The sequence below is a fragment of the Teleopsis dalmanni genome, chromosome X (assembly GCF_002237135.1).
Source record: "Teleopsis dalmanni isolate 2A chromosome X, ASM223713v2, whole genome shotgun sequence".
Classification (NCBI taxonomy): Eukaryota; Metazoa; Arthropoda; class Insecta; order Diptera; family Diopsidae; genus Teleopsis; species Teleopsis dalmanni.
In genome coordinates, this window is record NC_051848.1 from 65,427,662 (window position 1) to 65,449,358 (window position 21,697).

Consider the following 21,697-nt stretch of genomic DNA (forward strand, 5'->3'; position numbering starts at 1 on the left):
ATAATGTGAAATAACCAAATCTAAAGAATATGATGGACGTGGTAATATATCTCATCAAATTTTTGGAGAATTATCAAACATCTCCAAGGTCTCGCATGACATGGTATTGTGGTCAGAATAATTTGTGACTTACTTAAAGGTTTTAACATCCATGACACTTTATGGAGTCCAAAAAAAATTAATATGAAATAACCAAATCTGAAGAATATGATAGACGCGGTAATATACATTGTGACCGAAAAGTTTCCGGTCATAAATAAATAAAACGCAAAATTCTTAATCTTCATCAATATTTATTTTATCTCCTTCAAAATATGCTCCATTAGAAGCGATACACAAATGCCAACGTTTCTTACAATCATCAAAACATTTTTTATAGGCGCTTTCCGGTATGGCTTTGAGTTCCCTCTGCGAATTCTGTTTTACGTCTTCTATGGATTCAAAACGCGTTCCTCTGAGTGGTAATTTGAGGTTGGGAAACAGGAAAAAGTCACACGGTGCAAGATCAGGTGAATACGGTGGCTGTTCGATGGTATTTATTGAATGTTTGGCCTTAAAATCGTTGATAATGTTGAACAAATTGAGGTGAATCGGAACAAGCCGGGCGTTGACACGTCGCATACACAAATTGTCCACCAAAATCAAACGAGCCATCTCACGACCGATGCCTAGCTCTCGTGCTATCTCTCTAACACTCACATGAGGATTTTTGAACACGATTTCCTTTGCCTTTTCAATGTTTTCGTCGGTGGTAGAGGTCGAAGGTCGTCCAGAACGCGGCATGTCTTCGACGGTCGTACGACAGTCCTGAAAGGCTTTGTACCACTCATAAACTTGAGTTTTCGATAAAACTGATTCCCCATAAGCCTTTTGTAGCATTCGCAACGATTCTGCACACGAAATTTCGTTCGAAAAACAAAATTTGATGCAAACTCTTTGTTCAATATTTTTTTCCATTGTTTTTTTCGCAACGCACTACTGAGGTGAACTGGTTTCAACAGCTGCCGTAAACGAACTGTCCGACAGATCGCTCTCATTTTTTGCATAGTAATTAAGGACAGTGCTGCCAAACTACATAAACTTAAAATATCGAAAAATATACAGCGCGCGAATTTTAAATGAGAACCTCCGAAAACCTTTCGGTCACAATGTATTTCTTTAAATTTTTGGAGAGTTATCAAACATCCCTAAAGTCTCGCATGATATGGCATCATGGTCAAAGCAATTTGTAACTTAATAGTTTTGACATCCAAGATACTTTATAGAGTCCAAAAAAATGATAATGTGAATTAACCAAATCTAAGAATATGATAGACGTGGTAATATATCTAATGAAATTTCGGCGGTTATATGCGACATTGACTTGGCTGTATAGACTAACCTGTGTTATAACGGCAGCATATGACACGTTATTGAAAACTTTGTTTCTGGAGACAATAAAGTCAGCCGCCTGTTTTAATATTTCTTGATTCCTGCGATTTACATGGAAATATAAATCGCAGGGACATGTTTCCAATGACAGTGACGCTGACGTTCTGATTTTCTTCATTTTTGAGCAAGTACAGTTCATAAACAGTTTCAAACTGGTAGCTGTTGCATCGGAGGCAGTGTTTCTAGTCTATTTCAAATGAGGTAATTTTTTTAATTAACAAAGCTTCTGCGATAAAAATAAGAAATAGGTCTTATGGTCTAGCACTTTGTAAACATTTTCTACCAAATATTTGTAAAAAGGGCTATAGAGTACAGATTCATTTCCTCTGTTTAGATCTTGTTATAGTGAAAAAAAAATACTAACATAAAAAACAAAGTTCAACGTTTCGAACATATACACAAATAGTGCTAGATATACTGCATACAAAAGTTTTAAAAAAGCAATATTAAAAATACAAATTATATATAAAGTAATAAATATTACTAATTATTTTGAAGTTCTATTTTCATATAAGTATTATATTATGAGATCAAGTTCCCGTTGTTTCAACCTACACTCTCTTCTAATATGTTTTACTTTAGAAAACGATAAATGAGTTAATAATTTACAACAGATTTTAATAAAGACAACTATTTTAGGCAACTGTTTCCACAATGCTCTACGTCAATATTCCCTAGTTTTCAAGATATTTGACTTTATTTCAAGTTGCTTATTCTAATTAGTGAAAAAATTACGCCCTATGGCATATGTAGTTTTTGTAAGACATTAATGCAAGAAATTTTCAAATGTAAACTTACATATATCGAGAAATAAGGCATAATATATTGGCATATAACATAATAAAAAAAATTAATCCAATTAGTTGATTCTATTTACATAAATGCGGTGTAAAATTGAAGTGCCCCGAATAGAATTGTGCCAAATTATCGAAAATTGTTGAAATCAACCCGATACTTTGTCAAATAAATACAACACACCAATTAATTTAAAGAGGCTTGAAGCAATATTGGCATTAATGTCACTTTATATAATCCCAAAAAATGTGAAGTAACCAAACATAAAGAATATGGTAATATACCTCATCAAGTTTCTGCAGAGTTATCAAGAATCTTTGATATAACCATTATACCATCATATGGTATAATGATAAAAGTAATTTGTGACTCGGTTAAAGGTTTTGACATCCCAAACAGTCCAAGAAAATAATAATCTGATGTTACTTAATCGAAAATTTATGATAGAAGTGGTCAAATCAAAGAACTTTAAGGTTATGCATTATATTGTATCATGGTCGTCACACAGATATCATAATGTCAAATTCATATTATGTTCAAAATTCTGCATCTGACAATTACGGTTCAGCAATTATATACAGACCTTTAAAACCGTTCTAAAATGAACCATTCTAAAGACCACTGATAACTTGGCAATGCTCAAAACAATAATACAGTAGAGTCGACCAACATCAAATGAAACTTTAAATAAATCAAAATAGAAAGTCGCGCTTTCCATATTCCATAAAACTATGACACAAGACCAAATGTTGCCTCTAGCAAACTGTGCTGAATCATTCGTAAAAGTACATAGGATAGTTCAATTTATTTTTTTATTTATTATTAGAAGGGACACTACAAAGTTAACTACAACCTATTAGATCTGTTGTGCTTTTCTCGACAGATTAACAATGTCTGTCTCTTGATTCCAGACTACACTCGTTTCTTGGCAGAAACAATGCATGTCGGTATTCCTTGGTCCAAACTTTTTTATTTTATTCACGATTTGAATAAATTGTTTTAAATAAAATTGGTAGAACCTTTCCTGAACAACTTATAATTGATATTTAAAAGTACTGATGCAGTCCGACAATTGAATGTCCTACAAAAAAATTTCCAGATCTTATGAAAGAAGTTAGTACACCCTCCAGATCAACTCTGAACATCATCAAACCGATGGTTAACTGTTTGGAAACACAGTTTAAGTTTCAGGTTGAATGCAGAAAAAAAATTTTGTTTTTAATTTCGCTGTTAAAAAATTCAATATATTCAATATATTATATACCAACGAATACATTCTTTGAAGATTATTCTTAAGTCTTTTGAATTTTTCTTTACCACTATTTATTAATTTATTTATTATTTTTAACCAACAATTAAGTGAAAACGAGGAACTAATAGATCCGTAAAAATATTTACTAATCTCTCAGAGAGTGTACAACATTAACAAATTTACTTTTTGTTAATGTTAATGTCAATTAATCTATAAGTCTATAAGTTAACTACAGTTTTTCCTATTCATCATGGGCCCCAAAAAGCTAATCTACAGATCTGCATTCTTAAATTTATTGCAAAAAATTAATTCAAAGGTATTTTTATGTATTGGTAATTATCCAGAAATTTTAAGTTCGAGAACCCCACATATAGTGCTAAATAAATTATATTCTTTACTGCTATATGTATAAAGTTTCCAGTAGGTTGAGCAGTGAAGCATTTAGGTATATATCCATTACTCACAAAATCTGCTAAGAGTTCACAATGTAGTACAGAAGATATCCGTTTGTATGGTGCCTGTGGCAACACGAATTAATCTACAACTTTTACATAGCATGACTATATTCCACAGCTACTATGTCATATTAAACTGAAGAATCGTTACTATTTGTCCTCTTTTATAAATGCAGTATTATATTTATTCTATTATTTTAAACCGATAGAGAAGTTAAGAAATAATAAAATAAGATCAAAATGCAATTAGGTTGACAGATGTCATTCGACAAATTAATAGACATTCCTTACAAACCACTTTGAAAACGGCAGTGATACCAAAAATTTTGCAGTGATTAACAGCAATGTAATTAATGTAGAGTAAATCCAATCGGGAAACTTAAATGGATATAAGTAAGATGAGTTCACCTTCGATCACATATCAAATACTGACTTACAAATTTAAAATGGAAAAAATTAACCAATTTTATGTAAGGATGGAATATATAAGGAAGAGTGTTTTCAAAATTAACAAGATGAAGATTTTTACTGTTAACCGTTCGCTGGAAAAGAGACACTCTTGCAGTATAGAATCTGTACCGATCAAAAATGATTTAGAAATAATCTACAATATTACAAGATAGTTGGTGGTATGGAAATAGGTTCAGAATTCGACCTTTGATTGAAAACATTAAGTTCATCGACGGTAGATTATACTCTCGGTAATATGATATCTCTGGGTTCCCTCTCAAATTTAACCATATTTCATTAATAGCTACCGATTTATTCATGTATAGCCACATAAGACGAGTACTAGTAGACGAGTGTTATCATAACGAATAAATCTTATTTTGTTTATAATGAAAATTTTTAGACCTAACTGTGATATAAAAATACCACTTGGATTCCGAAATTGCGCTTGACACAGTTGTTAAAGTAGCATAGCACCGATTGGTAACAAAACTTTATAACGCCAGAATGTGCAGAAAGAAGTGGCCAAATGCATTTTTACTAGCAGTACCAATATTTTTAGCTAAAGACGTATTTCGATAGGTATATCAACCATTATCATCTTATAGTATAATGCATAAATAAAACCTACTAAGAAATCATCACTTATTTAGACATTAATGACGAATCACAAGCGAAACATTTTTGAAATTTCATTCTAGGGTCCAAATCTTCTATCACTTTTTCGAATAATTAAAGCTTTATTCATTTAATGTTTGCTTTCAATGTTGAGGTCAGTATTGATTTGTCCGCATAGACTAGTGTGTCCACTAATGTCAGCAAGTGACACTACTTAAGAAGTAACACAATAGCACTATTTCTGTAGACTATAAAGTCAGCCGCTTGTTTAAATAACTCGATGATTCTCTGAAAATATCATATGGAACAAAGTCTCGTTAAAATGTCATACATGGAAATATAATAGCGGACATCATTGATATGTTCCGAATGTCACTGATGGTGACGTTCTGATTTTCTTCATTTTTGAGCAAGTACAGTTCATAAACAGTTTTAAACTGGTAGCTGCTACATCGGTAGCAATAGAGTAGAACCCTACTCTATTCCAAACGAGGTAATTTTTTTGGTAAAAAAATTAATTTTAAATAAAAAATTTAAAATTTTTCAGAGATATACTATTACTTTTTGGTGTATACTATATACTATTATTGATAAAAATTAATCTGATATAAAGTGTTTTCATTATTTGCCAAACATTTTTTTATAAAGAGAGGGCTTTAGTGTACAGATTCGTTGTCCGCTGTTTAGATCTTGTTATAGTGAAAACAAAAATACTAACATAAAAAACAAAGTTCAACGTTTCGAACATATACATAAATAGTGCTAGATATACTGCATACAAATGATTTAAAGAAGCAATATTAAAAATACAAAACATATATAAAGTAATAAATATAACTAATTATTTTGAAGTTCTATTTTCATATAAGTATTGTATTATGAGATCAAGTTCCCGTTGTTTCAACCTACACTCTCTTCTAATATGTTTTACTTTAGAAAACGATATATAAATTAATAATTTACAACAGATTTTAATAAAGACAACTATTTTAAGCAACTGTTTCCACAATGCTCTACGTCAATATTCCCTAGTTTTCAAGATATTTGACTTTATTTCAAGTTGCTTATTCTAGTTAGTGTAAAAATTGCTTTTACTAATTGACTTTTACTAATCATTACTCATTTAATTGGAATAATATTTGTTTTTAAAATTGAAATATAAAAATTAACCCTTTCCTGCTTCATGGCTACATCCATGATCGCAACCATTAAAAATCGTAATATTGAATATAAACAAGTATTTAAATTGATGCCCGATACCATTCTATGGTATGGAATATCTCTCATTTAGATTAAATGGAATAAAATCTGAGCGCTATCGTACGATATGATTTACATACAACTGACGTTATTTGTTATATTAATAGCAAATATTTATTCTAGAGCATCAAATATCTGAGTATCCTGTCGAATGCGATATCCTGCTTTGTAAAAATCCTTATTAGCATTACCTTGTACTTGAAAAGCCTATTTTACTATTGTATTAATACCGATGTAATCAATTGTTAAAATTTTGTTAAATAAATATGTTAAAATTGTTAAGTATATATAAAATAATAAGTGTTGAGAAATTGAAATTAAGAATTATTTTTAATGATTTATATAATTAAAACATTTACCAGCCTATGGACTGACAGACGGATTTTCCACTAACGCAAACAAAAAAAACAGACTTCATTGAATCGGTTTATTAACTTCGAAAAACGAAATTTACAATATTCGCTTATTATCAAAAATAACCGAAGACAAGTATAACAATTTAAGAACTAAGCTATTATATAAATACCATATATACAAAATATACTTATATAATGTAGTCAGTACTGATAGGTTTGTCGAAATATATCTATTTTAATACATATATGAAAAGCATATAAAAATAAAGTTTTTTATATAATTTCAGATTATATCAAATACAAGATATATATAAAAAATATATACAACAAAAAGAAAAACAAAATTCAAAATAGTAAACAAAATATTTAAATATATAACTACTCATATAGTAAAAAAAGAAATATTTTCGACAAGCTGTCATGGCACGAGCACTTTAAAGTAATTTTAAATGCTTTATATAAACGCATTTAAAAAATAAATAATTCTTGTATAAATATTGCTATATTATAAATAATATATTATATATAAAATTGTCACAGTGGAGGTTTTATTTAGAATTTCAGACAAAATTCCGCCACCTTAAATAGCTGAGTAAAAAATAAATAAAGTCGACACAATGAACGCCTTATATAAAATTTTGAACAAATTTCCATCATCTTAAGTAGATGAATCTAAAAAACAAATAAAGTCCTCAGAACAGAAACTCTGTATAGCAGTTTAGCCGAACTTCATCATCTTTAATAAATGAATGTAAAAAATAAACAAAGTCGTCACAATGGAGACTTTATTTAGCATTTTAAACAAATTTTGTTACTTTCAATAGAGGGATGTAAAAAATAAATAAGGGTGTCAAAACGAAGACTATATATAGCATTTTAAACAAATTTCATATATAGCATTTAATATAAATATATATATAGAAATATAGCATTTTAAACAAATTTCATCTTCAATAGACGAATGTAAAAAAATAAATAAAGCCCTGAACAGTTAAGACTTTAGCTATATAGCTAGCTTTTTGGTAAAATTTTCGTTACCGTCAAATTGTCAAAAACACGAATATAAAAAATAGATATTCATTTTCATATTGAAAATTCTAAAATCGGCGACACAGTTAGTTTGTGTTACTTTTGGTAAAAATATTCCTTACGCTAAATAATAAAATTTAAAAAATAAATCGCTATTGCTATATATCACGAACGTACAAAATAAATTCTTAAGCTACTTTGCAATAATAAATTCTCTGGCGAATTCTCCGACACTGTCGTAGTTTAGAATATACTCCTTGACCTGTTTTAGCTTTTTAATATAAGTTGTGTGAATTTTTGCTCGCTTATTTTTATATTTCACGTCATTGATCAATTTCGCTGCGACATAAGATAGCCAAAAAATATTAGTTTTAGGTTTATAAACATCCCACTCGTTTCTATATTATAAAAAAAAAAAAAACAAAATTAATATATTAATGACAAAATGCATTATTATTACATGTTTATTATATCTTACTTTAGCTCTGTCTTCATCATACGATAAATATCAAACTGATAATCGCCTGTTGCTTCGAATAGTTCGTCGTCTTTAGAGATATCATTATAATAAACATAATTACCATATGTCATACGTGAAAGCGTATAGTCAATAATAGATGCTTTAATGCCTTTACTAGGCAACGTCACAAGTTCACCATTTAATTTGTATTGAAAATGTTTTTCTGTAGTTTTTTTTATCAAAATATTTCCCCAATGCAAATCACGATGTTCGAATTGAAACACTTCCTCAGCAACAGCCAAAGATATTGCCAACTAATATATAGAAAAATAATATTTTAATTAATAAATAATGTATAAAATAGTTAACATTTATTATTATTTATTGAAATTTCAACTCTTTACATAGTCTGTAAATTCTATGCATAGAATGACATTTAGAATAAAGCATCAAATATTATTCACACTACTCAGCAGTGTAAGTATTTGGATGGGTATGATTCGTACATTTGGCTTGAGCACAGCGGACCGTTTGAAAACGGACGTAGAACCGTACATTTTGGAAACTATTTGCACTTAAATAAAATCTTTAAATACATATGTAAACATGGTATGCAGTATATTTAAAGTCGAGTTAATTGAGCAGACAAACTTTCTCACAAGAAAAATCTTTTAATTTTTTAACGATATTGCAGTAAGTTAAGTTATTGAGCAATTTAAATTTACTCAAACATCACAATGTTCAAATAAACTTATAAATGTGATTTAAAAAACTTAATTGACTGTTAATAAAAACCCGCTTACTCTGGTCATCAAGTACTTCAACAACTTTTACCATAGCCACAAAAATATTATAAATAAATATAATAAGTAAGAGTGACCACATCTGTTTGCGAACACACTCCATACTTTGTTCTCTGATATCTGCAATGGTAAGGAATGACGTTGCGTGAGATACGTATTCATAAAAATAATTTTAGAATGTGTACTATAGGTTCCAACATGATCGATAAAGTTGAATTAACCATATATTTCGAATAGTAATTAAATAATTAGTTCAGATACAATCAATGCTATATCTATGTACTATTAAAGCACTATAAAAAAGTTTTTGACAGCTTAAGCAAAAAATGTGTATGGACTGAGCTCAAAACCAAACATTAGTAGAATACTCTCTTTTTTGTGGGATAATTCTCGACTGCACTGCTCTCTATAGCTTTTAATTTTTTTTACTGTTATACACACAGTAAGTAATGCACATAGGAAAATAAGCCATAGGCTCTACTACGACTCATTGTGCTCTAGCTAAATGAGAACTCGCACATCAAAATCTTTGAAGCTTTAAGTAGTTTGAATAACATTCGAAACACTTAAAACAAATGCTTGAAAATATAAGTTAATATAAGTTAATATAATTTAATATAAATTACTTGTTGAAATATATAGTATGATTGTTCAGCATTTGTAAATTCAAATTTTTCTAAATCTTGACCACCATATTCTAATTCCAATACAATATATAGTTGTGTATTTGTGAATATGGCTGGATGATCATTTTCAGACGTTTTTTCCTCATCATATGCTTCCCAAAGGTTAACTAAATGTGTTGGATATTTCCCTTTGACGCAAGTAACCTTTAATTTCAAACAAAATTAACATATTCATATTTTGATTCATTTGAATTACATACTCTGTTTATTTTAACGAATCCAATCGTTGAATTAGGATTTTCTATACTATCTAAATTACTTAACTCCATTGTAATTACTATTTCGGGCAAAATTTGTTCAAACGTTTTTTGAACTTCGCCATTTACTGCTATTTCACCATCAATGGGAATTATTTTCATTACCGTACCATAAGCATCGTCTGCGTTGTCAATATTGTTGATAAATACTTCACCGTAAGCACCTTCTCCAATCTTCCGACAATTTTCCAATAAATCTTCATTATATAATTTATTGAATTGCTTTGGTACACGCTGCTGACACCGTGCCAGTACTTGTTTTTGACATTCTTTGTAACTTACGGCTTCAATGTCTGCTTCTGATTTTATATACATAGATTTACGGTTTCCAATTCGCATGGATACGTTACAAATCTCTACAGATTCTTCAGCAATAACATAAATATTAGAAGTTTTTGGTTTACCATCTGAATAATTATCAAAACAAACACTTTAATAAAATTAAGATATTAACATTTAAATCACAAAATTTATTTACTTTGTAGATTTTGAGTACGGCGCCACGCGTTAAGCGATTTTCTCCATTTCCCAGTTTTCATTAACGAACTTATAGATTGTGTTGAAGATCTACATCTTAAAATAGTGTCATCTGCAGTTATTTCGGAACAAACATGTTGACTTGTTTCATTTGTTTCCTTATGTGGTATTGGTAATAATGAATGTTTCTCTTTTTCAAGAGCATCATTTTGATTAGTCAATACTACATCGCTTACATCTTCTTCAGCTCTTTGGGAATTTATTAATATCTCTATATTACATAGTTTATCGAAATGATTTGATGTACGCTGCCCTAACATATCTTTATCGTTTTCTTTAGAATTATTAATAAGTACACCACTTTTGGATTCACACTCTTTTGCTGGATTTACATACTTTGACTTACGTTTTCCAATTTGCACAGATGGAGCACAAAACTCTAAAGTACTTTTTGATTTGCCATCTAAAAATTGATCAAAACAAATACTTTAATTAGAGTATAAATATATAATTGATAATTACATTACATACTTTTTGAGTTTTCGGAACGGCGGCTCACACTGATCGGCTTCTTTGCTTTGTCAGGTTTAACTATTGTATTATTAGCTCGTGATGCGTTTTTATAGGAGACTGGTGCACTCGAGCGCATAATTTTTGAAGAATTTGTTTTATCCAGAATTGATTGAAAACGGATACGTCGCTGTTTCTCTCTTGTTTCTTTATTAGGAATTGGTAATAATGAGAGTTCCTTTTCCTTCACATATTGTACTGATAAATTTTCGTCAGAACGTAGTGAATTATTTTCTGAAAAACAATGCATAGCATGTTATTTCATTGCAATTAGAATATGAATTTTTTTACCGTACCTTCCACAATCATTTCCGGTTTGTTTGGTGTGCCGTGCGAAAATTGAACATTTGAGTTATCGTTATTTGTTTGTAAGTTATCAAAAAAGCGATATTGCCAAGCGCCGATTGGAGACAACGAACATATAAATGGATTAAAGGCACGAATTTTTGTTAACGGCGTAGATATGGAACTATTGCAATTTGAGGTAACTACGAGCGTCTGCTTTTGCGGCAAATCTGTCATATCACAATTATCCACGATGGAATTCTCTACGCTAGAATCAATGTTTAACGAAGCGTGTACATCTTTTTTAAGTACATTCAAATCACGTAAAACACTAAAACAAGACTTGTTTAAAGTATGTATGGAAATGGTAAATTACAATTAAAAAACTTACGGTCTTGCTTTTAGCAATTTATCAAAGGAGTCCATCCAAATATCATCTTCTAGAGTATCTTCTAGACTTATTTCTTTTAATTCATTTGTCATTGTAGCTTAAGTTTAAAATTTTTTGTAGTGTCTTTAAATTCTCATCAAAAATATTAATTGCACTTGCAATATTCCAAAAATTCAATCCATATAGCATAAAATATATTCGAGTACAAGTCCGTACGTTCGTTTTTAAAAATATTATTTGTATTGCCATAACATGGTTGCCATAGTTGTTTATTTTACGAACATAAGGTAAACCTAGAGTTTACACAAGCTCACAAATATTTTGTGTGACAAAGTATTTATTTGAGGGTAGGTCTGCTCCACGAGAGGTACTCGTAGTAAAACTCGAATAATACGGCGTTCACATTATGAGATAAAAATAGATTAAAGCAAAAATCAAGATTAAGGTACTAATCTCGTCGTTTAATCAAAGATTGTCCATACAAAAGTTAATATCTTTTTGGTAGAGATTAATTCTTAATCTCCTTAGAAATGCTGATTATTTTTCTATGCAACTCTGTAAATGGCTTAATATCGTAAATTTTTTTACGATCTTAGAAAAATTAGAAAAGAAATGTGAAAATCTATTCAAAACAAACATTGAAAATTTAAAAATGCCGAAATGAGTAAATTTTCAAAAAATTTGTTTAATAATAGTTTTGTACAAAATTATGACTAAAATTTGTTAAATTATTGCTACAAAACACTTTAGTAAATTATTTATTACAATTTTTTTATACAAAATTTTAATTAAATGATTTTTTACAGAAATTTATCAAACACACGAAACACAACTCATCAAGAGAAACGTTAAAATTAATCTTCAATGTATAATGTAAACGGTGAAGATTTAAAATGCAGATTAACTTAATCTCGTGTTCTTAATCTCACAATGTAAACGTAGTATAAAAAAACTAAAATACCAACTAAGAGCATAAGACAAATAAAATGCCAGTGTACACAAATTTTCATGAAACAGCTTTATGAAAAGTTTGGTCAGAACAGCTGTTTTTTGAAACACAAATTGTTTCTTAATTGTTTTTTAATACCTTTTCTGTGTGTTATATTTAATTAATTTAATCTGTTCTAAATTTTTAATCCTAAATTTTGTTATTTTTTAATTTAATTTGTTTTTTCTCTTTCTATCTTTTATTTAATAATTTGTTAAATGTTATTTATTGTTTACATATTATTTATCTCTTTTTTGTTCGTTTTTAAGTTAGTTCTAAGATACTGCAGCAAATGGATTTTTTTTATTTAAAGCATTTTTTAAAGTAAATAAATAAATAAAGCAGTAATAGAAGTTGAAAAAGAACAGCGCGAAATAAATTTTGAAAAACAAAGAAAGTTTTATAATAATACATATAAATATTTTTAAATAGTTTTTATTTTAATAAAGTGAGTTTAAATTCTGTTTTTAGTTAGAGTTAAGCATGGCATAGACGATGCTACATGTATGCAAACCAAGTATGCCGTGCTACCAAATCGAAGTGTGTATATATATATAAATCAAAGTGTGTATATGTATAGAAGGAGCATAGGGCGGCAAGTATACATACCAAAATTCGATCTACAGACATACCATATATACGGTAAAATTACACCTGTATTTAAAATTGTAAATTGTATTTACACATTACACAATGAGTAAAACCGCCTAAATGAGACAGTGTGAATGTGCTATAACTAACTTAAGTAAGCACTGGAAACAATATACATTAAGACCGAAAAGTTTTCGGAAATTCTCATTTAAAATTCGCGCGCTGTATATTTTTCGATATTTTAAGTTTATGTAGTTTGGCAGCAATTAAGGACAATTACTATGCAAAAAATGAGCGCGATCTGTCAGACAGTTCGTTTACGGCAGCTGTTGAAACCAGTTCACCTCAGTAGTGCGTTGCGAAAAAAACAATGGAAAAAAAAATTAAACAAAGAGTTTGCATCAAATTTTTTGTTTCTAACGAAATTTCGTGTGCAGAATCTTTGCGAATGCTACAAAAGGCTTATGGGGAATCAGTTTTATCGAAAACTCAAGTTTATGAGTGGTACAAAGCCTTTCAGGACGGTCGTACGACCGTCTAAGACATTTCGCAACGCACTACTGAGGTGAACTGGTTTCAACAGCTGCCGTAAACGAACTGTCTGACAGATCGCGCTCATTTTTGGCATAGTAATTAAGGAAAGTGCTGCCAAACTACATAAACTTAAAATATCGAAAAATATACAGCGCGCGAATTTTAAATGAGAATTTCCGAAAACTTTTCAGTCTTAATGTATAACTTATAATAAAAAATATAATTTGATGCTCTTTTTATGGCTGTGTGCGAGTTCGAGTAAATTGATGGTACATTGAGGAAAATAGGAAATCATGTCGGTATGGCAGCGAATGTTGGAGTAGGGTAAATTAGATAAAAATTAAATAAATTAGGTATTACCACTGTGAAAATTTTATATTTGTTTAATAAATGAATAAATACATTCGCAAACTTTTAACCAAAAATAATAAATAAGTACAATATATAAATAAATAAATATTTACATAAGTGCAGTGCAAAAAATTCCGAGGAAATTTCAATTTATTTTACCCCAATTTACTCGAACTCGCACACGGCCTATATACATAAATACATATTTAATATTTATTTTATAAATATGATGCAACCATATTTGCTTCATATTTTGGCATTTGTTGTTGAGAACGTGACATGAGACAAATAACCTTGTGACCGTATTAATAGAAATTTCTCCTATTTTCAATTTTTTAATTTACATTAAAAACAACAACAATTTCAAATTTGACGTTACCATTTGACGTTACTCTCTGTATTATATGATTTTGAACTAAAAACCTGTTCACATTAACAATCATAATTTTAAATTAATTTTGTTTCACATTATTTTCTTAATTTTATGGCAATAGGCCGATTTACATTATCATGAACGTAACATGAACTTGAAAACCGGTTACTTATAGATGAGACAGGGAAGAGAGCGTGATGTGAGTTCATATGCAATGTTATGTTTATATTTACCTTTTAATACTGAATACTCTCAATTTTTGTGCTCTGCACTACTAAACACAAGCATTTCATACGTTTACACAAAACATAACAAATTTCACGATCATGAGAGTTTATATTAGTGTGAACTGAACTGACAGTTCATGTTGTCGTCAAGTTCATCTCACGCTCATGATAGTGTAAATAGGCGCATTTGTTTTGATTTTTTGATTGCTTGTTTATGTTTATATATTGTTTCATGTGTCAAATATGTCAAATTTCGATCATTTCCAATGTTGCATTCGTCATATTTGGTATAATTTTGGTCGAATTTTGTTTACTATATTTTATAGTAAATTAAAAAGCACGGAAGCTCTTTGTATGGTTAATGCAATTTACTCAGTAAATGAAGCTTACTAAGTACGTAGTGGAAACATACTATAAATTACTGAACATAATTATTTATTAATGTTCTTGCACTTAATATGCTTTGAAATGTAGTGGCAACGCTCTGAACATATGATCATGATATGATTTTTGATTGCATAATTGTGATCTTGCACTGTCGACAGTGGCTGGTTCTGAAATTCGTGGGTCTGTGATATAAAAATGAATAAAATTGCAAAATCTCTACTCAATAATGTTATTAAATCCAATACTCCTGTGTTGTCACGAAGTCATTTTACCTACTATCCCGACAAAGTGGCAACTAATGGGTCCGCTACAGAACGTCAAAAGATGAACATGTTCCAAGCCATAAACAACGCAATGGATTTGGCGCTACAAGAAGACTCATCTGCTATACTCTTCGGTGAGGATGTAGGATTTGGTGGTGTGTTTCGATGCTCCATAAACTTACGGGATAAGTACGGGAAAGAGCGCGTTTTCAACACACCACTATGTGAGCAAGGCATCGCTGGGTTTGCAATTGGAGTTGCTAATGCTGGATCAACGGCTATTGCAGAAATTCAATTTGCCGATTATATATTTCCTGCTTTTGATCAAATTGTGAACGAAGCAGCAAAATATAGATATCGTAGTGGAGGTATTTATGATTGCGGTTCACTAACATTCCGTGTACCATGCGGTGCCGTAGGCCATGGTGCTTTATATCACTCCCAAAGTCCTGAAGCATACTTTGCACATACACCTGGTCTTAAAGTTGTTATACCACGAGGACCAATCAAAGCAAAAGGCTTGTTACTGTCTTGTATACGTGATCCAAATCCATGTATAGTTTTTGAACCGAAAACTCTTTATAGAGCTGCCGTTGAAGAGGTGCCTGTAGGCAATTACACTTCTGATTTAGGTAAAGCTGATGTGTTGCGTCAAGGTAGCGATATAACATTGATTGGTTGGGGTACACAAGTTCACGTATTGCTTGAGGTAAGCAAATCTTACTTATTCCAGAGCATATGACACGGTCATCGTTTCTTCATACTTTACTGATCATATACACTTAAAATATAATTATTTATCGCAACTAAAAAAATGCTTTCAAGAATATCATTCCATAGTCTGGGTTCTTTTTCACTTACATTACCCGATCATACAATCTAAACCTCATAAAAAGACAATTTCAAAGCCAGCAGTTTCATTCTAGTGCTTACTTATGATATCTATTTTCCTTGAAGTAGCTCCACACTTTACCTTATTTAGCACTTTGCTACTTTGTTAAATATTGTTCTAATAAATATATTTATTCTATTAGTAAGAGAAGTGCATCAGCTTACCTACCATATATTTTTTTTTTTATAAATTCCATTGCTATTTACAATCATCATTCAGTAACTCCTCTGTACATTATGTGACAAAATCTCTTATTGTAATATTCTTCCAGGTTGCCGACTTAGCCAAACAGCAATTAAATATCAACTGTGAAGTTATCGATTTAGTTTCTATACTGCCTTGGGATAAGGAAACAGTTATAAAGGTTAGTTTATAATTTCTATTTTGGTTGAATAAGTTCAGAAGTTAGTTTCATGAATTTTTTAGTCGGTGAAGAAAACTGGCCGTGTTGTTGTAGCGCATGAAGCTCCACTTACACAAGGCTTTGGTTCCGAGTTAGCAGCGTCAATACAGGAGAATTGCTTCCTACACCTGGAAGCACCAGTTAAACGTGTGACCGGTTGGGATACTCCGTTCCCCCATGTATTCGAACCGTTTTACTTGCCTAACAAATATCGTTGTTTAACAGCAATTAAGGAAGTAGTCAATTATTAACTGAGCAAGACGGACCATAGATCATAGAAGCCACTTAGCATGACTACCATATATTGCATATTTCATATATGCACACTTTTGATGCAATTTTCGAGATTGCAGTGTTTTTGACTTTTAAGTAACGAATGCATTTATTTACGAAATTTTATTGGTTTAAGTTATATTTAAAGATTTTGGAAATTTTTTAACTAAAATCTATTAACATAAAATTGAAAAAACTATTCAACAAAAATATAAAAGTCTAGTTATAAAACACATATCTTTTTCTTTTTTCTAAATTAGTCAAACCATTAATAAATCATTAATATTATATAACATTCATAAAAGATACTTATTCATAACAAATGCCAATTAACAAATTCTTACATTACACATGATATCTTTTGAGATTTTTTTGTTTTGTTTAGATATACAAGTAGTATAGAAATATATTATTTTTGGTTTATAATTTGGAATATACTTTCTCTTTAATGGACCCTGAAGTCCTATCACGTAAGTTGTACAATTATGCATAAGATACAATTTAATATTTTAACATAACGTTGTATTTGTTTTTAACTATATTATAGGATTTGGAAGTCACATTAATTAAAATTTGTAGTCGGATTCTTAGTGCGTCCGATGATTTTACGGTACTTTATGTTTATTAGAAAATGGAATCCGGAATAAAAATTAACGTAAATATAATCAACAATAGCTCACATAAAATCCTTTTCTATGCTCTTTATTTATCACGTTTTTGTTTACTATAAATACAAAGGAAAATATTTCGATCAGTTTAAATGCAATGTTTTTACATACCAAGTGTGAAACAAAGTGTGCATGCATTCATGAATACATAAATAAATAAATTTATGAATTAACAGGACAAAGTTTTTTAAAATAAAATGAATTTTTGTTTTTTGTTTGGAGCTATTACTTTTTAGCCAATGCCAGACCGAGACTTATAATGCCGCCTAGTACAAGAACTGCACCTCCAGCAACTACCATTCCCTTTGTCATTTCCTTGTCAGATTGCTTTTTGATGTGCTCCTGAAAATAAAAACCAACAAACGTTATTATTTATAGTTTATAAATATTATATTATATTATATTATATTTGATGCTTAATATGTATATTTATATTCTGCTTTAAAAGCTAAAGACTACATTTGACTGACTGAGCAACATCTACTTGCATGCCACACAGATAGTCAACCTAAGAGCAACATGTTCAGTGGAGCCCTGCTCTCAACATGTATACATCGACACCTATTGTAATGGAACACACATCAGTGAGATCGAATAGAAACGTGGCATAACAGTCCTACACACAGATGCAGTTTTCTCTTTCAGATCACCAAGTTCTCATAGCACCCAAGAGTATATTTGCGGGCAAGAATTGTTATAGAAGTCATTTTGGTTGCATGAAAACAGGGTTTCGTCGATTGTTGCATTTTATGGAACAACAGAGAACATTTTCAATAAAAAATTTAATTGAGCGTACACAAAATGACGAAATTCATAATGAATTCATTCAGTATATGTATTCTAAGGAGGAAGATATAATAAATGCTCAATATCTCAAAGTGGATAACAGACGGATAATCATTAGTTTTAAAAATAAAAATAAAGCGTTATCATATGTTAAAATCGCATTACCAACGACATTTTGAATGAAATATGTTCCACTTTTATTTTGTACATACATTTCACATTGAACCAGAATGTGAACCAGTTCAATTGCTGGTTCAACCCATTTTTATTTTTTTGCATGTAAATTGAGCGGATCATTGTTTGCTAAAAGCCACCTATTGTATATACATTCTGCTTAAAAATTATTCGGATTTTGTTTGTTTGTTAACTACTCCTTAAGTAATAGACCTTTTTTTGTTATCTTGGTTCACCCTTTCTTGACATATGGTTAATGTGGTTAATGTGAGACTACCTCAAGTGCAAACACGGCACCACTGTTATCGCTCAGGCACCATATTCACCCGATCTGGATCCGTGTGAAACTCCTGTTCCCGAAACTCAAATTGCCCCTTCGAGGTAAGCGTTTTGAGTCGATTGAATCGGTAAAACAGAAGAAACTAAAAGCCATACCTTCACGGGCCTACGAAAAGTGTATGGAAGATTGGGTTAAGCGTTGGTATATGTGTATCGCTTCAGAAGAAGATAAAAGAAATTTGGAATAAAATTTAAATTTGTGTGTTTTATATACAAAATCCGGGCACTTTTTGAGCTGGAGATAGACCGGAATAAACCTATATCAATCATTATCGCTAATTCAAAGATAATATATATATTTATTGTAATTAATTCGTAATTCACTTGATAATAAGAGCAGCTAACTTGTTATTTATGACGTGGAGTTCAAAGTGAAGAGAGTACACAATATACTATAAAGGGTTCTACTTTACTGATATATGAAATTAACTTGATATAAACTTACTTTTTTATAGTAAGTCTTGTTTATTTTGGAATATATCTTGACTAAAATATATATAAATAAAATTTGTGTTGTAAAGTTATATGAGTTTAAAGAGAATTGCGGTTTCATAAGTATGTTGTTGCAGTCCGCTGACACCTGTTTGTGTAGTACCTTTTGTGAGTACTGAACGGCACGACAATTGGCTCCGGAACGAGAACTTGTGCGTTCTTGGAACTAGTCAATTAGCGCAATGTAGACATTTTATGATTGCTCTCAAAAAGCACTTCAAACAGTGTTTAATTCTTTGAATTACAAATGATGAGTACTTGGCATTACTCAAAACAGCTTTATGATTAGCCAAAAATAATTTTGTTTCTTTGTAATTTACTACTTAAAAACTCTTCTATTGGACTTTAATATGGAATTTCCAAACCATATTTTCTTATCAATGCAGAATTGTGTATTGCGATTTTAATCTATGCATATTATATATATAAACATATATATATGTAAATATATACTATATCCACGTAATGCAATGTACTGCATATACATAATCTAATACATAATTTAAGTATTTTTTTTTGTTTTTGGTTTAATTACCTCTAATGAACGAACTTGATCATTGGATTCGATTTCAAGGAAAGCACGACAATATTTTAGTCCTTCAGTGTAGTTCTTTATTCTAGCATTGCCAAAAGCCAAATAATAAATGTAGTCCCGTTTACCTTCAGGATGGGTGCGAGCTAAATCTTCCAAAATCATTATTCCCTTTAAAGAATTTTTTTAAAAATATGTAATTAATTTTTAAGCTAAAATAATTTCACAACAAACTGATGATTCATTTGCTTATTTACCTTACGCACATCATTTGAGTATCTGCTCCGTACCAAGCAGAGAGCGTACTCAAATTTGGATTCAGTTGTTGCCTCACCATCCAACTCCAATTCCTGATGATATTTCTTCTCGAATTTCTTCAAAGAAAATTTAGTTGTAAAAAATAATTCACATACATATGCACGTATATTCATATTTATACAATCAATTTGAATTACTTACTTCCAGCTCATCCTGAGGTACAATGTCATTTAGCAGCTCTTCCATTGTGTCAACAAATAAAATTTTTTAAAATTTATGACAAAAACCTTACACAAAATGAATTTTAAGAGCAAATTGTTTGAACAAATATATTTCCAAATGATTTAAGATATTTTTCTAGCAACAAACTACGCAAGCATATGAGGCGAAACGAACTTTTGACGAAGTTGAATGCGGAATGGAATGAGAAATTTTTTCGCCGCAAACTTTTTTTAAATAAATATTTCTATAGATATAATTTTATGTTTTAGTCAAACTAATGATATATGTATTATTTTATTATATCAAAGAAATTGTTTTCAAAAAAAAAAAAATGCAACATTGATTATAAAAAAATTATTTTATTATTTAATTTTACAAATTAAGTGCCCTAACAATCCTCAAGTCCACTTCTGGATTCTCCGGAAGATATGCTGATTTAAGGTCCGCCATCAATTAAAAGACAAATAAATAATTTCTTAGCATAGTTAAAGCCTAGTGTGGGGTAGTCATAAGCCCTTATAGAGTAATAGAGTGCGTAATAGCACTAACTCAAGAACAAGAAGAAGAAGAAGAATGCAAAAATGAAAAATTTTCAAAATTTGGATTCTTATTTCAAAAAAGTGGACCATCAGACTGTCACAATGTTTATAATTGTAAATAAATCTTTCTATTATATAATATTTTAATATATTATCACAGAAAAATTTCTGAAAACTCCAAATATTTAGTTTTTAATATATGAGTAAACTTTAATAATTTAAGTTATTGAAACGTCTCTAGCATAGTTTTATATGAATTATATATGAAAATAGTACATATTACTGCATATTTGTAAAGTTAAGTTATAATAATTTAACAGCACATTCACATTGTCTCATTTAATGCTCAGTTAGACGGTAGGTAACGTAAGAAATTAATTTAAAGTGAAATTTACAACCAACCAAACCTGCGTATTTTATAGGAACGAAATAAACAAAAACGGTGTACTTTGTTTATTTCGCTCCTATCAAATACGCAGGTTTGGTTGGTTGTGCATTTCGCTTCAAATTAATTTCTTACGTTACCTACAGTCTAATTGAGCCTTTAGGCGGTTTTGCCCATTACAACCAGTAATGAGTATAACTTTTATGTGTCAAATAATTTAAGTTGTAGAGCTTTTCTTTGTTTACATTTCAATTGTAAGCAAATGACATAATTTAGCATGGAAAATACATGAAATGCAAATAATTTATTGCATAATGTTTATGATATTGTTCACAATATGAATGCAGCAGTTGTTGCATATAAAAAAGAATGTGCAGTGAATTATAAAAAATTACTAACAATTTAAAAACAATAAATAACAGTGATATTAAATAGATACTTGATA

The 21,697-nt window shown here is 30.0% G+C and overlaps 3 protein-coding genes across 3 annotated transcripts; 1 reads left to right on the forward strand and 2 right to left on the reverse strand.

Moving 5' to 3' along the window:
• Positions 1-7,680: 7,680 nt before the first annotated feature.
• Positions 7,681-11,713, reverse strand: LOC119689679 (serine/threonine-protein kinase haspin homolog). The gene is made up of 8 exons (XM_038104561.1): positions 11,576-11,713; positions 11,196-11,515; positions 10,861-11,133; positions 10,331-10,792; positions 9,796-10,259; positions 9,536-9,739; positions 8,125-8,420; positions 7,681-8,044 (listed from the first exon to the last, which is right to left on the reverse strand). The coding sequence occupies exons 1-8, from the start codon at positions 11,665-11,667 to the stop codon at positions 7,840-7,842; spliced, it is 2,316 nt and encodes a 771-aa protein (XP_037960489.1). The 5' UTR covers positions 11,668-11,713; the 3' UTR covers positions 7,681-7,839.
• Positions 11,714-14,971: 3,258 nt separating this feature from the next.
• LOC119688038 (2-oxoisovalerate dehydrogenase subunit beta, mitochondrial) lies at positions 14,972-17,007 on the forward strand. Its single transcript, XM_038102659.1, has 4 exons — positions 14,972-15,032; positions 15,114-15,998; positions 16,453-16,545; positions 16,608-17,007. The coding sequence occupies exons 2-4, from the start codon at positions 15,222-15,224 to the stop codon at positions 16,833-16,835; spliced, it is 1,098 nt and encodes a 365-aa protein (XP_037958587.1). The 5' UTR covers positions 14,972-15,032; positions 15,114-15,221; the 3' UTR covers positions 16,836-17,007.
• Positions 17,008-17,543: 536 nt separating this feature from the next.
• Positions 17,544-20,573, reverse strand: LOC119688039 (mitochondrial fission 1 protein). Its single transcript, XM_038102661.1, has 5 exons — positions 20,308-20,573; positions 20,106-20,222; positions 19,852-20,019; positions 17,755-17,867; positions 17,544-17,581 (listed from the first exon to the last, which is right to left on the reverse strand). Exons 1-5 carry the CDS (start codon positions 20,350-20,352, stop codon positions 17,560-17,562), a joined length of 465 nt encoding a protein of 154 aa, XP_037958589.1. The 5' UTR covers positions 20,353-20,573; the 3' UTR covers positions 17,544-17,559.
• Positions 20,574-21,697: the final 1,124 nt, after the last annotated feature.

Excerpts from the sequence above, each read along its gene's own strand:
- LOC119688039 (XM_038102661.1), bottom strand. The coding sequence starts at position 20,352 with ATGGAAGAGCTGCTAAATGACATTGTACCTCAGGATGAGCTGGAA. Across the intron at positions 17,868-19,851 it reads ATCAAGTTCGTTCATTAGAG|GAGCACATCAAAAAGCAATC; the intron begins GTAATTAAACCA and ends TTTTATTTTCAG. Across the intron at positions 17,582-17,754 it reads GGTCTGGCATTGGCTAAAAA|TAAACAAAAACGTGATAAAT; the intron begins GTAATAGCTCCA and ends TTGTATTTATAG.
- LOC119688038 (XM_038102659.1), top strand. The coding sequence starts at position 15,222 with ATGAATAAAATTGCAAAATCTCTACTCAATAATGTTATTAAATCCAAT. Across the intron at positions 15,999-16,452 it reads AAGTTCACGTATTGCTTGAG|GTTGCCGACTTAGCCAAACA; the intron begins GTAAGCAAATCT and ends ATATTCTTCCAG. Across the intron at positions 16,546-16,607 it reads ATAAGGAAACAGTTATAAAG|TCGGTGAAGAAAACTGGCCG; the intron begins GTTAGTTTATAA and ends TGAATTTTTTAG.
- LOC119689679 (XM_038104561.1), bottom strand. The coding sequence starts at position 11,667 with ATGACAAATGAATTAAAAGAAATAAGTCTAGAAGATACTCTAGAAGAT. Across the intron at positions 10,260-10,330 it reads CCGTACTCAAAATCTACAAA|ATGGTAAACCAAAAACTTCT; the intron begins GTAAATAAATTT and ends ATAATTATTCAG. Across the intron at positions 8,421-9,535 it reads CATACTATATATTTCAACAA|TTGGCAATATCTTTGGCTGT; the intron begins GTAATTTATATT and ends TCTATATATTAG.